This window comes from Phascolarctos cinereus, unplaced genomic scaffold (genome assembly GCF_003287225.1).
Source record: "Phascolarctos cinereus isolate Bilbo 61053 unplaced genomic scaffold, phaCin_HiC Scaffold_1;HRSCAF=81, whole genome shotgun sequence".
NCBI lineage: Eukaryota > Metazoa > Chordata > Mammalia > Diprotodontia > Phascolarctidae > Phascolarctos > Phascolarctos cinereus.
The window spans coordinates 106,114,651-106,132,532 of NW_027555514.1; the positions used below are offsets into that span (position 1 = coordinate 106,114,651).

General features: G+C 40.1%; 1 protein-coding gene across 1 annotated transcript in view; it reads left to right on the plus strand.

Moving 5' to 3' along the window:
- The window catches only part of DGKI (diacylglycerol kinase iota), a 478,924-nt gene that overhangs the window by 251,772 nt on the left and 209,270 nt on the right, over positions 1 to 17,882 (plus strand). The window contains exons 8-10 of the mRNA XM_078153519.1: positions 3,015 to 3,131; positions 10,539 to 10,613; positions 11,073 to 11,171. Coding sequence (XP_078009645.1) covers positions 3,015 to 3,131; positions 10,539 to 10,613; positions 11,073 to 11,171 — 291 coding nt within the window. The remainder of the gene's footprint in view (positions 1 to 3,014; positions 3,132 to 10,538; positions 10,614 to 11,072; positions 11,172 to 17,882) is intronic.

The window sequence follows — 17,882 nt, forward strand, 5'->3', positions numbered from 1 at the left end:
GGTCTTTCTGTGTTCTTTTCATTGTCCCATGCCGCCTCATGTCTCAATGCTAATCCAGTGAGGGTGAGCACGAGCTCCTTCCAATGGCTAACCTCTTCATTTAACCCTTCCTGTTTTCTTCTTCTTCTTCTTTTTTTTTTTTTTTGCCTTTTTGGTGAGGCAGTCGGGTTAAGTGACTTGCCCAGAGTCACACAGCTAGTAAGTGTCATGTGTCTGAGGCAGATTTGAACTTGCATCCTCCAGACTCCAAGGCTGGAGCTGTATCCACTGTGCCACCTAGCTGCCCCCTCCTGTTTTCTTCTTAACTGACCTGTAAGCAAATACATAGCTGGTGATCAAGTCTCCCATGTTATACCAAGAAAATTATGTCACATACAATATTGTTCTCTCTCCCCTAGTGGTTATATGTCCTATGTCTTTAGGTACCATTTGATATGGTGGAAAAGCTTTTTTTCCCCTTCTACTTATGTATTATTCATTCCAAAAACATTTGTTAAGCACCTGAATCCTGATGCTGATTCTGATAATTACTCATGAGGATCAACTCCAGAGTCTGTTATTAGTATCAACAGGATCTGACCAAGTGACCTAGCCAGTCGCTTAAACAGCTAGAAGACAGAATTACGTGTTAAATGTTAAACAGCTGCCATCCATTAAAGATCAATCAGAAATGAAGATCATTGTCATTTTTCAACATCAGCAGTTGACAGTTGGAAGAGACCTTAGAGGTCATCTAGTCTTTTTACAGATGAGGAAACTGTGGCCCAGACAAAATCTCTATAAAATCATCATATAGGATCATAGCTGGAATAGACCTTAGAGGCTATTGAAGCCTCTAATTTTACAGATGGGAAAAATGAATGAAAAAAGAGCTTAAGTGACTCGCTCAGAGTCACATAGCTAGTGAGTTCATAGGATGGGATTTGAACCCATGTCTTCCTGATTCTGGGTAACTAGGTGGTACAGTGGATAGAGTGCTGGGCGTGGAGTCAGAAGACTTAGTTCAAATTTGGCCTCAGACACTTTCTAATTGTGTGACCCTGGGAAGTCATTTAACCCTGTTTGCCTCAATTTCCTTATCTGTAAAATGAGCTGGAGAAGGAAATGAGTATCTTTGCCGAGAAAACCCTAAATGGGGTCATGAAGAACTTCCACAACTGAATCTAGGGAATAACAACTTCCTGATTCTAGATACAGGGTCCATAGGTCCAGAGCCCAATCTCCTCCACCATTATAATGCAAAACAACTGGTAAATAGAATTAAACTGGGCCACCATTGCGGCCCAAAGGAAAGGGCACTGAATTTAGCATCGGTGGCCCTGGGTTTGAATCCTAGACTTGCCACTTGTCACCTCCATGATCCTGGGCTTTAGTTTCCTCACTTATAAAATGAAGGGCGTTTGACTGCGTGACTCCTTGGGTACCTTCTAACTTTAAATCTCTGATTCTGTGAAAATGTGAAATTACGATGTAAAGTGAAGTTCACCTGTACAAACTCAAAGTGGGCTACACAGGATCACCCCCATTTTGTGAGGATACACAAGGAGAAGCAGATTGTGTAAGTTGCCTGGAAGCTCATACAATGAATCAGTGGCAGCACTGGACATAGACACCAGGTCTCCTCCTTCTAGTCTATTTAGAAATGCCAGGTACTGTTTGTAGAGTATCATTCTTCCCACACTAAAAGTTCAAGTTTTGTTGCCTTCCAGCAAAAAGAAGGCAGCAAAGCTGTCCTTATTCTCTTTCCTGGTAAAGGAATAACTCTATAAGGAGGGGGATGCTAGTCATTTTGTACTCTTCCAAACCCTAGAATTCAGGGGGCTGCTTGGATGAGATTTACATGTCTGGAAAAGAATTCAGTTGCTCTACTTCTAGCTTGTTCTCTATTGCCTTTCATACCTTTCCTAGCCCCAAAATGAGTAACTAATTTTAAGCAAATGAATAACCATAGCTAAACTAGATGGTTTAGCTGAATAGGCAGTAACTGAATGGTAAATTCGCTATTGGATAGTCTCCTGGAGTATACTATTACTACTACTACTGCTAATGCTATTACTACTACTACTACTGCTACTACTACTACTGCTACTGCTACTGCTACTACTATTGCTATTGCTGCTGCTGCTGCTATTGCTATGGATACTGTTACTACTGCTGCTTCCACCTAGCATTTAAATATTTAGTGATTTAAGTTTTGCTTATGCTTTATGTGCTTTATGTGTTACCTTATTTGACCTTCACAACAATCTACCAGGTTGGTACTTTTATTGTACCCATTTTACAGATAAGGAAACTTAATAGGTTAAATGACTTGTCCAAGAATATATATCTAGGAAGCCCTTTAAATTCTTTTTTGAATTTGTCTAGCTCTCTCTATTTATTCTATCTCCTAGTGGCCAAAATCATAAAATATTAGAGTTGGAAGATACCTTAACCGTCATCCTAAGAGTGTGCTGTAGAACAGTGGTGTCAAACTCAAATAGAAACAGATCTGTATGGGCTACATATTGACTTATTTTAATTTAATTTAACTTAATTTATTTGAATAATTTTAATTTTTATTTATTTATTTGAATTTTTTCCAATTACAAGTAAAAACATTTTTTAACATTCGCTTTTTAAAATTTTGATTGCCAAATTTTCTCCTTCCCTTTCTCCTTTCCCCTCTCCTTGAGAAGGTAAGCAATTTGATATGAATTTTGACTTAGAAAATCGCAAATTAACATTATCTATGTTGCATTGTATTTTTTATCTATTTTGTTGAATATTTCCCAATTCTATTTTGATCTGATCTAGGCTGGCACTTAAGGGCAGTGAGTTTGACCCCTCTGGTATAGTAGAATGAGAACTGGCATCTAGAGCTTTTAGAGGACTTGTACCTGCTGGGTCCATGACTCCGAGGTTACGAACCTGTGCTTCGGCAGAGATCTGCTTAGAGTAGCCACACCCAAATATGGCCTGATCTTTTTGCTCTGGGTTGCCCCGTCATTTGCAACTCTGTTTTCTCTCCCCAGTTTCACAACAAGGTTACCTGCTTCATGATGCACCACATTGAGGAGCCATGTTCCCTTGGGGCTCATGCTGCTGTCATTGTCCCACCTACCTGGATCATTAAGGTGAAGAAACCTCAGGTAACTGCCTAGTCACTGTTAGATACTTATGCTTACAGGCAAACTCAGAACACAGTAACTGCTGCTTTTTGCTGCTTTTCTCAACTAGCCTTTGGGTTCAGATGCCCCATGCTTATATATATCCACATGCCCCCATGCTTGGCTGCCATGGCCACATTATACTCTCTCATCATGATGTTCTGGAGGACTCTGTCATGCAAAAAAAAAAATCCCCATTCTAACAAAATCGAGAATCCCAATTAGGGGAATCTCCTCCCTGTTCACATACTGGCTGTGCCTCTCTAGGTGTGTGGGATTTAGTCCTGGGTCTCACTGAGAGACAGTGATGGGTACAGGTAAGTCAGCACGTGTGAGTGCTGGTGTAATTATACAACATCCATCGTTCTCAACTCTTGGCTGTTAAGGAGTCAGAATGAGGGTATGCTGTTGAGATCCCACTGCATAGTTAAGGTGGTCTCTACTTCTGAGCTTCCTTCCCTGTGTGGAGGGAAGGATTTGGGTTTGCTGCTTCTTAGTAGGTAAAGCCTACTCAGAGCAAAATTCTATGAATGGTCAAATAGACTTGATCATTGCCAAAGCAATCTCTTTATTGTGCCATTATCTCCATTGCATTTTGGGTCATAAGGAATGGAATGTTGTGGGAAAGCTTCCAAACCTATTTCAGAGGCTGTGAAAGAAAAACTCTCTCCATCACAGCCCTGTTAGGTGTAATATGGAGGCTTCAACTCTGCAATAATCTTTAGTGGGAAAAGGACATTTTATTGTGGTTAGGTTTATGTGAAGCAAATGGGGATCCAGGCAGGGTTGTATTTTGTTGTTCAGTTGTTTCAGTTGTGTCCGAATCTTTGTGACCCCATTTGAGGTTTTCTTGGCAAAAGTACTGGTGAGATTTGCAATTTTCTTCTCCAGCTCATTTTACAAATGAGGAAACCTAACAGGGCTAAGTGACTTGCCCGGTGTCTGAGACCAGATTTGAACTCACTGAGATGAAGCTTCCTGACTCCAGACCCAGCACTCTAGCCATTGCACCATCAGTGCTGTGCAGAGTTGTTATCTCAGAGCACTGCTGTTTTGAGCCCCCTATTAAGCATGTGTGCCTATGTTGGCTAGCGTTGTGTAGTGTGCCTTTGAACAGACATGGCAGTTGGGTGGACTCTTTCTTCTTCAGTGCCCTATCCTATGCAGCTAGCTTCATGTTCTCAAAAATCAGGCAGTCAGCTGATTGTGTTTGAGCAAAAGAGGTTGTGTAAACTTCTTCTCGGATGCTAGGATACTATAGTTAAGTGTTGCTGGATTATATATTTTAAGAAATGTATTTCATTCTGGCAGGTAATATCTATGAGCAATATGTAAGAGAAAATTTCAGATGATCCAAAGGTCATTAGAGAGGAATGTGGTAGATAGGAAAAGGCCACAGTGTATTGCCAATTAAGAATTACTCAGGTAAAACAGACTAAAGGATGTCATCCAATAGATGCTTGGCTGCAAAGAAGGCCGGCTGGTCATATAGCAGGATCTAGAGATAATTAACTGTTGGGTACCCTATGTTCTATGGTATCTATGTGGTAGCTCTTGCCAGAGCTTTATTAACTACCAGATCCCATGACCATTTCTCAGTCTTTATCCTTCTTGACTTCTCTGCATTATTTGACACTGTTGATATGCTGCCTAGCCTCTCAGTCCTGGCTTTTCATCACATTATTATTGGTATTCCTTTTACCTATTTGACCATTCTTTCTCAGCCTCTTTCAGTAGATCACCAGTTAGCCAACAAATGTTTATAAAGTGTTTATTATATGCAAGCCTCTGGGGATACAAAGACAAAATGCGAAACAGCACCTATCAGAAAGCTCCCAATCTAGGGAACAGCAAAAACTAGGAGATTCATTAGCTTCCAGCATAAAGTGGTATCTGAACTGAGCCTTGTATGAAAAGAGGGATGTAAGAGGTGAAGGCTGAGAGGAAACAGATTCCTGGCATGGACAACAACCTGTGTGGGGAACGGAAAGTAGACAAATTCAGCTGGAACACAAAGCATCTGAAGGAAAATAATGCAAAACAACCCTGGAAAGGTTGGCTGGAGGTAGAATATTTAATGCCAATCTGAAGAATTGGTATTTTATCCTGGAAGCAATAGGAAGCCCTTGAAAGTTCTTGAGCAAAGGAGTGATGTAATCAGAAATGTATCTTGGAGGGAATAATTTTGTCATTTATTCCCTAATAGAAAACAATGATAACAATAAGAGAATCAGTATTCATTAACAAAGATTTGAACAAGATTCAGTGATTTAACTTATAGCTGTAGGTAGAGATGACTGGTGGACTGATAGCTAAGTCTCATAATCATGTAAAGTTCCCTTGTGGTCCAACAGAACAGACAGAAAATGTATCTGTATCTGCATATAGATATATCTTTATCTGTGGGTGTGAGGGGCAGGGGCATGAGACCTGGCATTGGACTTCTTTGGCTCAGAGCCTTGGACATTGGTTGACACTTGGTTTTTGACCCATGGCTCTCAGCTGAAATAAGTTGAGCCACAGTAATATCTGTGCAGGCTTCTAGGGTAAAACAGACAGCACAGAAAAGGAGGAGATACTTTTTTCAGCTCAGGATGAGATATCTGATCCATAGAGAAGGCTCAGAAGGAGAGACCTACTTCAGAAGGAAAAAACACAAAGGAAGTTTTGCTCTAAAACTGAGGCTTTACTTTATGCCAAAAATGATCTTAGACTGTTCCAGAAAGAAAAGATTGTCAAGAACATTGAAGAAGTTCACTGATTTAGTTCTGGAAGGGCTCTCAGAGGCCCTGTAGTCTACAGCTGTATCATCTGAGGCCCAAAGAGGGTAAGAGACTTGTCCAAGGTTACACAGGTTGTATGTAACCAAGGAAGTAGTTAAGCCCAGCTCCTCTGACTCAAAAGCCAATGTTCTTCCTGTCTTATGGCTCCTCTAAGAGGAGGCAGTGGTTGAAGCAGAATTAACATAGTGTCCTTAGTTGGATTTTGGCTAAGCACAAATTAAAAGTTGTGACTATATAGGAATCATTAGGTCAAAATAAAGTGAATGTAAAGCAAAGAATAAAATACAGCACACTTCTTATTTGGCACCCCCTCCCATCTCCTCCCTGCCTCTGCCACTTTGCCCTATATTTTGGACCCGCTTGATGTATGATTAATAAATTGAATTGTCTTGTTTTGTTATTGTAGGGGTAGGGCATAGGAACTAGACCTGTAATTGAACTGGTATGGGAACTCCCAAGGGAGGAAACTCCTTCTATCAGTGCAGGTTGGCACTTGCAATTTATAGTTTTAAAGATTTGCCTTGAGAAGTGAGTGTTTAATGATACACGCAGGTCACACAGCCAGGGTTTGTCAGAGGGAGGACTGGAACTCAGGCCTCCTTGACTCCCCAGACATCTCTCCAGCCATTAAGGCACACTGTCTTTCTTTGTCCTAAACATATAAAAACACAAGCATGATGTTTGTCAGGAGCTTCTTAATTGTTTGATCCTAAGACTCAAGCTTATAGTGCTGTGCTGCTCTGCTGGATATACTGTTAAGATGATAGATAGATAGATAGATAGATAGATAGATAGATAGATAGATAGATAGATAAATGGATGAATAGATAAGTAGATAAATTAATAGATACATGGATAGATGGATAGATGGATGGATGGATGGATAGATAGTGGATAGATGGATAGATAGATGGATGGATGGATAGATAGATGGATAGATGGATGGATAGATAGATAGATAGATAGATAGATAGATAGATAGATAGATGCATGGATAGATAGATACATGGATAGATAGATAGATAGATATACCTACTCTCAGGGAATGTATTAAAGTGCAGTTGAAAGATGATACAACAAGCCCTCCTAGCACTTGCCCAGAGTTCCAAAAAGTGGTGTCAGAGCATCTCTATGGCCTTTGGCAGGTCTAAAATGTGAGTGCTAGATTGGCCTCAACATGGAAGGGATGATGATATTACCCATATAAAGAGAGTTGGCTAAAATGGAATTAGTTATTTGGAGAGGTACTCAGTCTATTATATTTAGTATAGAAAAACAATGAAGGATGAGGAAAAATTGTACTTTTCCTCAGTTTCTTGACGAGGAGGAGAAGTGGAAATGAGCAGAATATTAGAAGCAAATGAAGAGCATATGAACTTTCTGTCACATAATAGGGTCAAATTATTAAAGTATGTCCTCTTGAGAATGGTTATTAGTTCCTGACAACTTGAAATTCAAATAGCTCTTATCTAATAGCAATTGTTATAAAATATGGGCCAAGTGATGAAGTTCTCTTTAGGTAAGTGGTAGAGAAAATTCTTTTAAAGAAAACTATTAAAATATCAATATGGAAGAATATAAGATGTATGGAAAAATAAAAAAGATTTGTGAACAAAATTTGAAGAATTAAAAAGCCTAGGCACCTAGGCACTGATAGAGGGAGTTTCCTCCTTGGGAGTTCCCATACCAGTTCAATTACAGGTCTGCTCTATGAACCATTTTCTTACTATCATTTGACTTTTTTGAGGGTTGATGGAAACTCTTTCAGAATTCATATCAAAGCATCCAGTTGCCTGCCAGGAATCAATACCTGATATTTGCCTTTGTGCAATTGGCCCTAAAAAGGGTCATTATTTTTTTCATCTCTCCTAAATTCAAAACAAAACATTCTTCTGTGAGTTTTCATTAGAAAAGGATAAAGTTTAACTCCCATCTTACTCCCTTTCCCTACATACATGAAGCTTTCTTTGTCTGTTTGCCCCAATCTTTTAGCCAGGACTCTTTTCTGGGCCTGGATCTGTAGTCACCAGAGAGATGTGGTTTTCCTACAGTGTCTCCCTCAGCACTTTTTGTATATCCTGCTTTTTCTTATGGTCACTCTGAATCAGTTGATAACTGGAAGAAGGAAGATGGTTAATATGTGAGAGTTTCCCTGCTAGTGATGATTCTTTCTGTAGTTAGGAAATAACAATAATAATTCACACTTACATTGCACTTAAAGGTTTTCAAAACACTTCCTGCAACAGCCTTGTGAGGTAAGTATTGCAAGTATTATTATCCCCACTTTACAGATGAGGAAACTTTGACTTAAATGTTTGACTTAGATGCTAAGTGACTTACGTAAGCTTACAAAACTTCTAAGCATCAAAGCCAGGATTTGAATCTGCGTCTTTCCTGATTCTGAGTCCAGTGGTCTTTCCTTTTGCTAAGCTGCCTCTCAGTAACTACCATGTGTCCAACTTGTGGTTGGTACATGGCTTTTCATGCTTCAGTTGGTGGGGATTGTTTTTGCTAGCCTCATAGATTTAGCATATTTCCGACTCAGGTCCCTTTGCTGACAGGACTTTTAAGTGGGCTAAACCTCTTCACATGTGTTTTAAACAGAACAGAAAGAGGACAAAATATGGCGAGCCGTTTTTAAAACATATAGGAGGCTATATGTGGTGAGCCGGAAGTTTTACCACAGGGAGCCCTAGTGATAGGCACACACAGCTCAGGGCTATGCAGTAGTGAAGAAGTAGAGGAGACAGATGGGGGACCTATCTCCCCAAGAAGACACAGTCCAGAGTGCAGAAAGGGGGAGCATCAGAGGTCACACATACCCAAATACTGTTGTGCCAATATGGTCAGAAGGAAACACTGCCACTCTCCCACTTTCTGTTAGTCTGCTGAGAATAGAGAATTTTAGAACATTTGAGGACCTAGCAAGAGTTTTTTCAGAACTAGAATTTTATGACTCAGGAATATTTAGATAAACTGCCACGTCCATTAAAACTTCATTAATTCAGAACTAGTAATTTGAAATTTGGGATAATTTGGAAGAAAGGTGATTTATTTTTACCCTCTCTTTGGAAAAAAAAAGATTTTTTAAAAACATGAATATTGTAAGTAAGAATGTAAGATTAAACACTTTAGGAGTTCCATTTGCATACATGTGAACTTAGATGCTATTTTCAAGTTATCCTATTTAATCAATAAGGCAGAACCTGTTTAGCAACACTTCTTTAACTTGGGTCATATGATTGTATAAATTTAAAAGTATTAACTCTACAATGTTTTAAAAGAGTCTGTCATTCAGACTTTAAATTTAATTTGTTGAACTTGGCACTTAGATGGAAATAAAAATATGAGTTATGCAAGGCCTTGTGAAAGTACAAAAGAGATACATAATTTGGTCCCTGACTTCGAGGGACTTAGCAGTTTTTTCAGTGATAAATGTTTCACTAATTCAGTTTGAATTAGTCTGAATTATTGAGACTTAATTATATTTTGAAAAATATTCTCAAAGCTTGCTAAAATTCCATTCTATTACTTGCATGAAAATTTAAGAGTAGAAAAAATCCTAGTTGAAGTAATCACAGAATGTCAGTCTAAGTGATCCTTAGGAAAAGACTGAGAGAAGGCAAATAGATTTTTAAACAATCAAACCAGATGGGCTCTGTGAAAATACATTTCAAGAGGCTTAGGGAACCTGTAGGCTAGTTGCTATGGAAAAGCCAAAAATTCAGAAGAATTAAATAGCCTTCATACCAACAGTTCTGGAGGCATAGGAATCACACCCAGTGCTTCTTGTCCTCCTGGAATAAATAACTGGCTCTGCTTGCGTGACCTTGAGTGAGTTACTTAACATCACTGGGCCTCAGTTCCTTCATCTGTAAAATGAGGGGATAGGACTAGATGACCTCATAAGGAGCCTGCTAGCTCTAAATCTCTGAGCCCATTAACTCAAGGTGAGTCTTTTAGCTATTGAAAAGGAAACCATTACTGATGCTAGGCTGGTTGGTTCTATTCTGTCAAAAAAGAGAGAGAAAGAAAGAGAGAGAGAGAGAGAGAGAGAGAGAGAGAGAGAGAGAGAGAGAGAGAGAGAAGCCTCTCCTCCATTTTGGGGCAGAAATCTCCAGCATGGCTCCAGGATCCTCTGACTGAGTCGCTTTATTACCACCACTAAAGCAGGTCTTAGAAAAAAAAAACATGAAAAATGTCACCTTTTATCATGTTTTTTTTTACATTTTTCACACAGGAGGTCTCCATACCAGGAGACGACTTTGGTTGGGCGGGAGACTGGAGTCCCACAGAGAATATGGGAGTCTCCCATCTGTACTGGGAGGGTTGGCAGGTATAACATGTGTTGTCATGTGAGTCCATGAGAGCATCTGGGGTTTCCATTTCCCTGCCTTTCGGTGTGGCAGGGGAAGTCTTTGACTCCAAAGCACTCTACTGGTTTCTGTCTGTGGCTTATCCATGAACAGTGGCTTGGAAATGTCAAAGCATGAGTAGCATGCAGTTGAAAAGCATGTGCTGCTTACTGTCCTCCACAGGAATATGCATGGGGGAACATCTGCTTGGAGCCCACCTCTGAGGCCAGCGATGTCTTTTTTTTCTACAGAATTCATTAAAGGCTTCAAATCGGAAGAAGAAGAGGACAAGCTTTAAAAGGAAAGCCAGCAAAAGAGGAGCTGAAGTAAGTGGGGTTATGAAATGTTGGAGGGGGCAGACAATAACTGGTTCAGTCTGAGGACCTGGGGGAGAACCTGCTTGAGAATTCAGGCAGAGGCGATAATCCATTTCTCTGTCATCTCTCCAATGGCTTTAAATCCAAAATGCCCTGTCATTGATGAGCCTGTTTAATCAGGAAGGGGGGTGGGTTAGGGGAGAGAGAGAGAGAGAGAGAGAGAGAGAGAGAGAGAGAGAGAGAGAGAGAGAGAGAGAGAGAGAGAGAGAGAGAGAGAGAGAGAGAGAGAGAGAGAGAGAGAAAGAGAGAGAGAGAGAGAGAGAGAGAGAGAGAGAGAGAGAGAGAGAGAGAGAGAGAGAGAGATATTCCTTACTTTAATTTTCCTTGACCTTGTGTGTATACCATTTTAAGTGAAGACATAACTTTTTAGGTTTTATAGCCTTAATTACTGGTGCTTTCTTATTTCAGCCAGAAAATAAAGGCCGGCCATTTGTGATAAAACCCATCTCCTCTCCACTCATGAAACCACTGCTCATATTTGTGAATCCCAAGAGTGGAGGCAACCAGGTGAGATCATCTTCCTGAACCTAGTTCAGAAGCTTCAATGAGTTTTCAAAAACAAAACTCTCCCCTTCAACCCCCAAAACACCAGGAGACCTTAGAGCATCAGGGGAAAATCCACAGGTGACTGAATTAGGTTATTATTCTGGTAAGGAATAGAATCACAGAGACTTTTAGCTAGCTAAAACAAACCAGCCCCCAAAATACATAAGAAAAAGTCATTCTCTAGGGCGTATGTCTATGGCACATTTGTGTTGGTCTATAAAACTTTTACTACCTAAAGTCGGTCCTTCTCAAGACAGATTTAAAAAACAAACAATAACAACAATAATAACAAAAGCCCTTAACAGTGCTTCTCAACTTTCCCATAGGTCCTCCTTCTAGATCCTAGTCCCTTCTTTATAGCCCCTGGTCCCTGCTTTCCTGAACTACCCAGTCTTTGTGCCAAGGCTGTGGAGGGTGTTAGTATGGTCCACAGTGAAAAACTTAGATATTTTGGGGCAGCTAGGTGGTGCAGTGGATAGAGCACCAGCCCTGAAGTCAGGAGGACCTGAGTTCAAATCCGGTCTCAGACCAAACACTTGACACTTACTAGCTGTGTGACCCTGGGCAAGTCACTTAACCCCAATTGCCTAAAAAAGCAAAAAAAACAAAACAAATTTAGATATTTCATTGAGTCTTCAGTATTTTTGGATTGAGAAGCAATTTTAGTGTATTCTCTTGCTTGCTACTGAGTCTTGGAAATTTATTTCAATTCAACAAAAATTCTTTAATAGCTTACTATGTGCATGGCACTGGCGATACAAAGATGGAAGCTAATAGTATTTCGAGGGGCAGCTGGACGCTGCGGTAGATAGAGAGTGCCAGGCCTGAGTTCAAATCCTGCCTCAGACACTTACTAGCTGTGTGACCCTGGGCAAGTCCCATTATCCTGTTGGCCTCAGTTTTCTCCTAATGAACTGGAGAAGGAAATGGCAAACCGTTCTGGTGTCTTTACCAAGAAAACCCCACATGGGATCATGAAGAGTCAGATGTGACTGCAATGACTGAATAACAACTTTCTTCCAGGAAAGATTATTCCAAAACCATTCCACAATTTATAATTGCCTTTTTCTGATAAATATTCAAGACACAGCTATGACAGAGTAGAAAGTGCTCTGGTTTTAGAAAACAGAAGACCCGGATTCAAATCACACTCTCCTGCTTAGCACCTATGTGACGAATCACTTCGCTGCTCAGGCCTTGTTTTCCCCATCTGTAAAATAGGGGCCTGGATGAGATGACCTATAATGGATCTTCTAGCTCCAGATTTATGACCCTAGAACCTGAGGAAGGCAGTTCCTTAATCTTTGGTTAATTTCTTTCAAACTTTTATAACCCTTATTGTTATGAGGTTCTTCTTATTACCTGGCCCAAATTTCCCCATTTCCTTCATCTTGTCCTCAAAAAAGGGAACAGTGTGTGCACACCCCACACATCCCTATTACTGTACTTTGTTGTTATAAAATACTTTCACAACCATTATCTCATTGAATCTCATAATAGCTCTGTGGGATAGACAGGGCAGTATTATTATCCTGGTTTTGTAAATGAGGAAATTAAGCTTCATCAAGGTGAATTAACATATCAGAGGTCACATAACCATTAAGTGTCTGAGCCAGGATTTGAAACTAGGTTGCCCGATTTGCCTGTAATGATAAAGTATAATATGGTATGTAGAGACAGCGTGGCATTGTAGAGAATTGGTCTTAGAGTCAGGAAGACCTGGCTTCTTTAAACTTTTCCTTTAACACATACTAACTGTATGTCCCTGAGGTAGTCACCTACCTTCTCAATGCCTTAGCTAACTTCAAGACTGACTTTCAAAGATGGTTCCTATCTGCGTTGGTAAGAGGATGTTACCTCATTGGAAATAGCCTACACCAATGAAATCAGAGGTCTAGCACCATCCTCACATAAAATATCATTGCAAAATATTGTTATTGTTAATAACTGGTGAATTACTCAGATGTGCTATTGCATAGTGGAAAGAACATTCTACTTAATAACAGAAAATCTAGGTTCAAACCTCAGCTCTAATTCTTACAAGTTATATGTCCTTGTGTTATGTCACCTCTCTGAGGTTCAGAGTTTTCACTTACAAAATCAGAATAATAATATGGCCCTATAAATTTCATTTGATTCTTGCAGTAATGTGAGATAGTTAAAACAGGTATTGTCCCCATTTCAAGATGAGGAAATAGAGTCAGCCAGAAGTTGTAAGTTATCCTAGATGTCCTGGCCATTGAGTGACAGAACCCAGACCAGAACCCAGGCATCGAGGCTCCTAGTATACGTTCAGGGCCCAAATTCTCCTTCTAGTATCCCATACTTTTTATGAAGAGTCTTCAGTGGTCTTTTTTCTACTTGAATGACATATTTCCATGTAGTTGGGGATGTCAGAATATTCTTTCTTCCTGTTAATTTGGGTGTATTTAAAGGGTCTTCCTGGTTCAACTTGTAACAATGGAATTTGAGAGACTTCAGTCTCCAGATAGAAGCAGGAGAGTAAGCCAAAAAAGCAAGCCAGTTAAGCTTGCTTTAATACCCCAAGAATGAACAAATGATAAAGCATGTATTAATTGCTTGCTATGTGCCAGGTCCTGTGCGCTGAGTATACAAAAACCAGAAAGCAAGAAAGCAAGCCCTTTGATGTTAAAAGCTAAGAGTAAATATATAGAAAGGCATTTACTACAAATACAAGAAAACAAGACAATTATTGCCTCTGATAATCTTACATTTTAATGGAGGAAAACACCATGTATAAGAGGGAGCTAGAAGTCGGGTAGAGGTTAAGCAAGAGGCAGCATGGTTTGGAAATGACTGGGAGGTGATGGAGAATCCTGATTCTGGGGGAGATAAGGCAAAAGCTCTTCTTTCAGAGCCCAAAGGGTTCCAGTGGGAAGGGGGATGAGGAAATTGAGAGTGAATCTATATTGAAGGTTATGTAAGATTAACATTACTAATGGCAATTATGAGTAACTACTAGGATAGCCTTTTGTCAATCCATTCAGTGTTATACTTTATTCTATTTTAATTTCCCCTCCTTTAAAATTATTTCTCAGGGAATTAAAATAGCGATCTCTCATCTATATTGGCAAATTCTGGTTTTTAAATTTGTCATTTAAATGATGACCATCATCTTGATACACCAAAAATAAAACATGCAGTTGGGATCTTTTCCCCAGGAATGAGGATAAATATGTACAATCATCTCAGATCTCTCGTCTGGCTCATCTTGTGACCAATCAAACTGGTGGCTTGGCTGGTGTGAGGTTGGCAGTTGCTGATCATGGAACAGAGTAAAAGGAGCTGGAATTCAACTCATGACCCTGACCTCTTGAGGCCCACTTTTTTTTCCAATTCATGCCAGATTGTCTATTATCCTGATTTGTATGAGGAGCTGTGAAGGCCAGTCAACATGGTGTAGTGCATATACTAAACCATAACATTAATCAATAAGTATATGTTAAATGCCTACTATAAAACCAATACTGCTCATCATTGTAGGAGATATAGAACACCTCCCCTTCCCCTTCCGATATAATTCAGCAAACATTTGCTAAGCACTTATTAGTTCTTTGAACTTTGAAGCTGTGGCTGTGATATATCTAAATTTAAAAACAATTCTTAAGTTTACTCATTAAACACTACGCAGGTGGTCACCTCCAAAACTTTTTATAGCCTGATGTAACTGACAAAACACTTTCAAAAGGAGCACTCCCCTTTCCACAGCAAATAAGACGTTTAAACATTTCAGTAGAACACACAGACACACAGACACACACACACACACGCACACACAATAAGTTGGGGTTTTTTTTTTAGCAGAAATATAAATTTATTTTCCCACATGACTTCGTTAGTATAGATATGGGAGTTAAAACCATGAGATCTCAGGGTGACAATAGCAAGAAGCACAAAGGGAAGGGACTGAAACTTGGGGAATGTCTTTGCTTAGAGGCAAGAAAAGGAGGAAGAGGAACAAGCAAAGGGGACAGAGAAGAAAAACAGCTGGAGAAGCAAGGAGAGAATCAGAAGAATGCAGTTCTGTGGAAGGTGTGGAGGAAAGTTTCAAGAAGGATGGGGTGATTAATTAATCAATCAACCACTTGAGCCTCTGGACCCTTTGCAAAGCCAGGACTTAGCATAGTTGGAATCAGTGATTAGTTTGAAAAGTTTGACCCTGATAGGAAGGGAAAAACAATACATTTCCAGTTTTAAACTTCTGGGATTCTCCACCCACTCCCCATCCACCCCTGCCCCTTTATTTATTTATTTATTCTTTAAAATTGATTATTTATTTTTAGCTTTCAACATTCACTTTTATAAGATTTTGAATTCTAAAATTTTCCCCTTCCTTTCCCCCTCCCTCACCAAGAAGGCATGCAATCTGATAAAGGCTACACACGTACGATCATATTAAACATTTCCACATTAGTCAATCGCATTTCTGGGATTCTAAAGAAGGCACTGAAAAAGGACAATGGAGTCAAATAAAAGCTTTTTTAAGTTACAGGAGATTTGTGAATGTTCATTGTCATTATTATTATTGCTAAAATTCATTTTATAGGACTGGAGAGTTTCCACAGCGTTTTCTTCATAATTACTCTGTAGAAGTCTTGCCACCACTTCACAGAACTCTTACCTCCATTTGACAGATGAGACAACTAAAGCTCAGAGACATTAGATGACTTACCCAGAGTCATACAACTACTAAGATCAAAAGCAGGTATTTCTATCTAGGTTTTCTGATTACATTTAAATTGAGTTAAAGCACTATTAGAGAGGAAGAAATGGAAGACCCCGGAGGAGGAAAGAAGAGACTTTTCTACTAGATATGCATAATCTGGCCTTGGCTCTACATTGCTCTTCTAACTTCATTTCCTACTATTCACCTATGTGGGATTTTCATTCCATTTGAGTTGATCTCTTTGTTGTCCCACATACACTTCTATCCTGTTGCTTTGCTGGCTAGAATGCTTTCGAATCAACAATGCCCTCTCCATCTTTGCTTGGCTAAGGCCATTCCCTTCGATCAAATCTCACCCCCCCCACACTTCCATGAGTGCTCCAAGCCGTATTCTCTCCATTTCTCCATTTCTGAATTTCTCCAACACTTAAAGTCTAAGTTACCTGATACTGATGGCATATTGTCTTGTTTAGTTATCCTTTGATTCTCATCCCTCCCCAACCAGACTGGTAACCTTCTGGAGAACAGGGACCGTGTCTAACACTTTTCCTCTATCCTCCTTAGCAGTCCTGCACAGGTGGGTAGGAATTCAGTAAAGGCTGATCACATTCCCTATTTTCAAATTAAAAATCGCTCCACATTCTGATTTAAGGCCTGTCATTTGAAGGCCTATATTAGGTGACCTTAGCTGTGTTTTCAGGCAGATGGTCCATTTGAAGAGAAGGACTTGGGGATAGAGCAACTGGTTATGTAGTCAGGAGGACTTGAGTTCGAATCTGCCCTCAGACACTTCTTAGCTGTGTGACCCTGGGCAACTCACTTAAACCCAATTGCCTCAAAAATTTTAAAAAAAGAGAAGACTCCATAAAGATGAGGAAACAAGCACTTTCTTCCTGGTTCTTTCTGGGGATCGCAGCTTCATGTAAAGGTTCCTTGTGTTAAAATAGAGCTTGGGTGGGACTGGACTTGTGATTTCATTAGTGAATTCCCTCTATCAGTGCAGATCCGCTTTGGCTTTGTAGCTTATAGCCTTAGGCAGCTCAGGAGGTCACTAGGAGGTTAAGTGACTTGGCCACAGACACCCAGTGTGCCGTGAGTATTCCTTGAGCTTATCCCTAATGTTCTCTGATTCCTTGAGCTCAGATATTAATGCTGGGAATAGAAGCCAGAGCAGAGGGAATCTTTTTTTTTTTTTTTGCCTTTTGGTAAGGCAGTCAGAATTAAGTGACTTGCCCAAGGTCACACAGCTAGTAAGTGTCAAGTGCCTGAGGCCAGATTTGAACTCAGGTCCTCCAGACTTCAAGACTGCAGCTCTGTCCTCTGCACCAGCTAGCTGCCTCTTGAATCAAGTATTTTTAAACACATCTAACATACCTTGCACTATTTTAGTCACTGGGCGTGTGAATACGAAAGGGATTGGAGAGGAGGGCAGAGAAGTCTGCTTCGTTTTCACTTTACGTAACTTCAGTTGTGAGATTAAGCACAAAGGAGGAATTTTTACTGCTTATAGAGAGTTCGACCTTGTCCAGGGAGTCTTAGCTTCCCCGTGCTTCACATTTCACTCCTTTTTAATTTTTTTTTCATTTTTGATACTCTTAAAATACCTGTGGTTAAACTAGAAGCATGCATTTGAAAGGAATCACCTAGTCCAACTCCTTTTGCTGTGGAGGACCCAAGGCTCAGACAGATGCAGCAGCTTGGCCACTGCCGTGCAGAGAGCTGGCTCTTGAGCCAGGACTAGAACATGGATCTCACGATTACTGGTATTGTGTTCGACTGTAGCATGCTGTCAGCGCTTCATTTCTAGCTGCTTTTGTGAGCGTATTCATCATTTTCCCCTGTAATCTGAAAATAACTGAAATATACTGTCGTGGAAAATGAGGGGGTTGCATTGGAGGGTCTCAACTCCCACTCTGATGTTCTGTGATTCCATATAATCCTGTACTTCTGGAGAGAGTGGGCGTTGTGTCTTAACTGATTCTCTG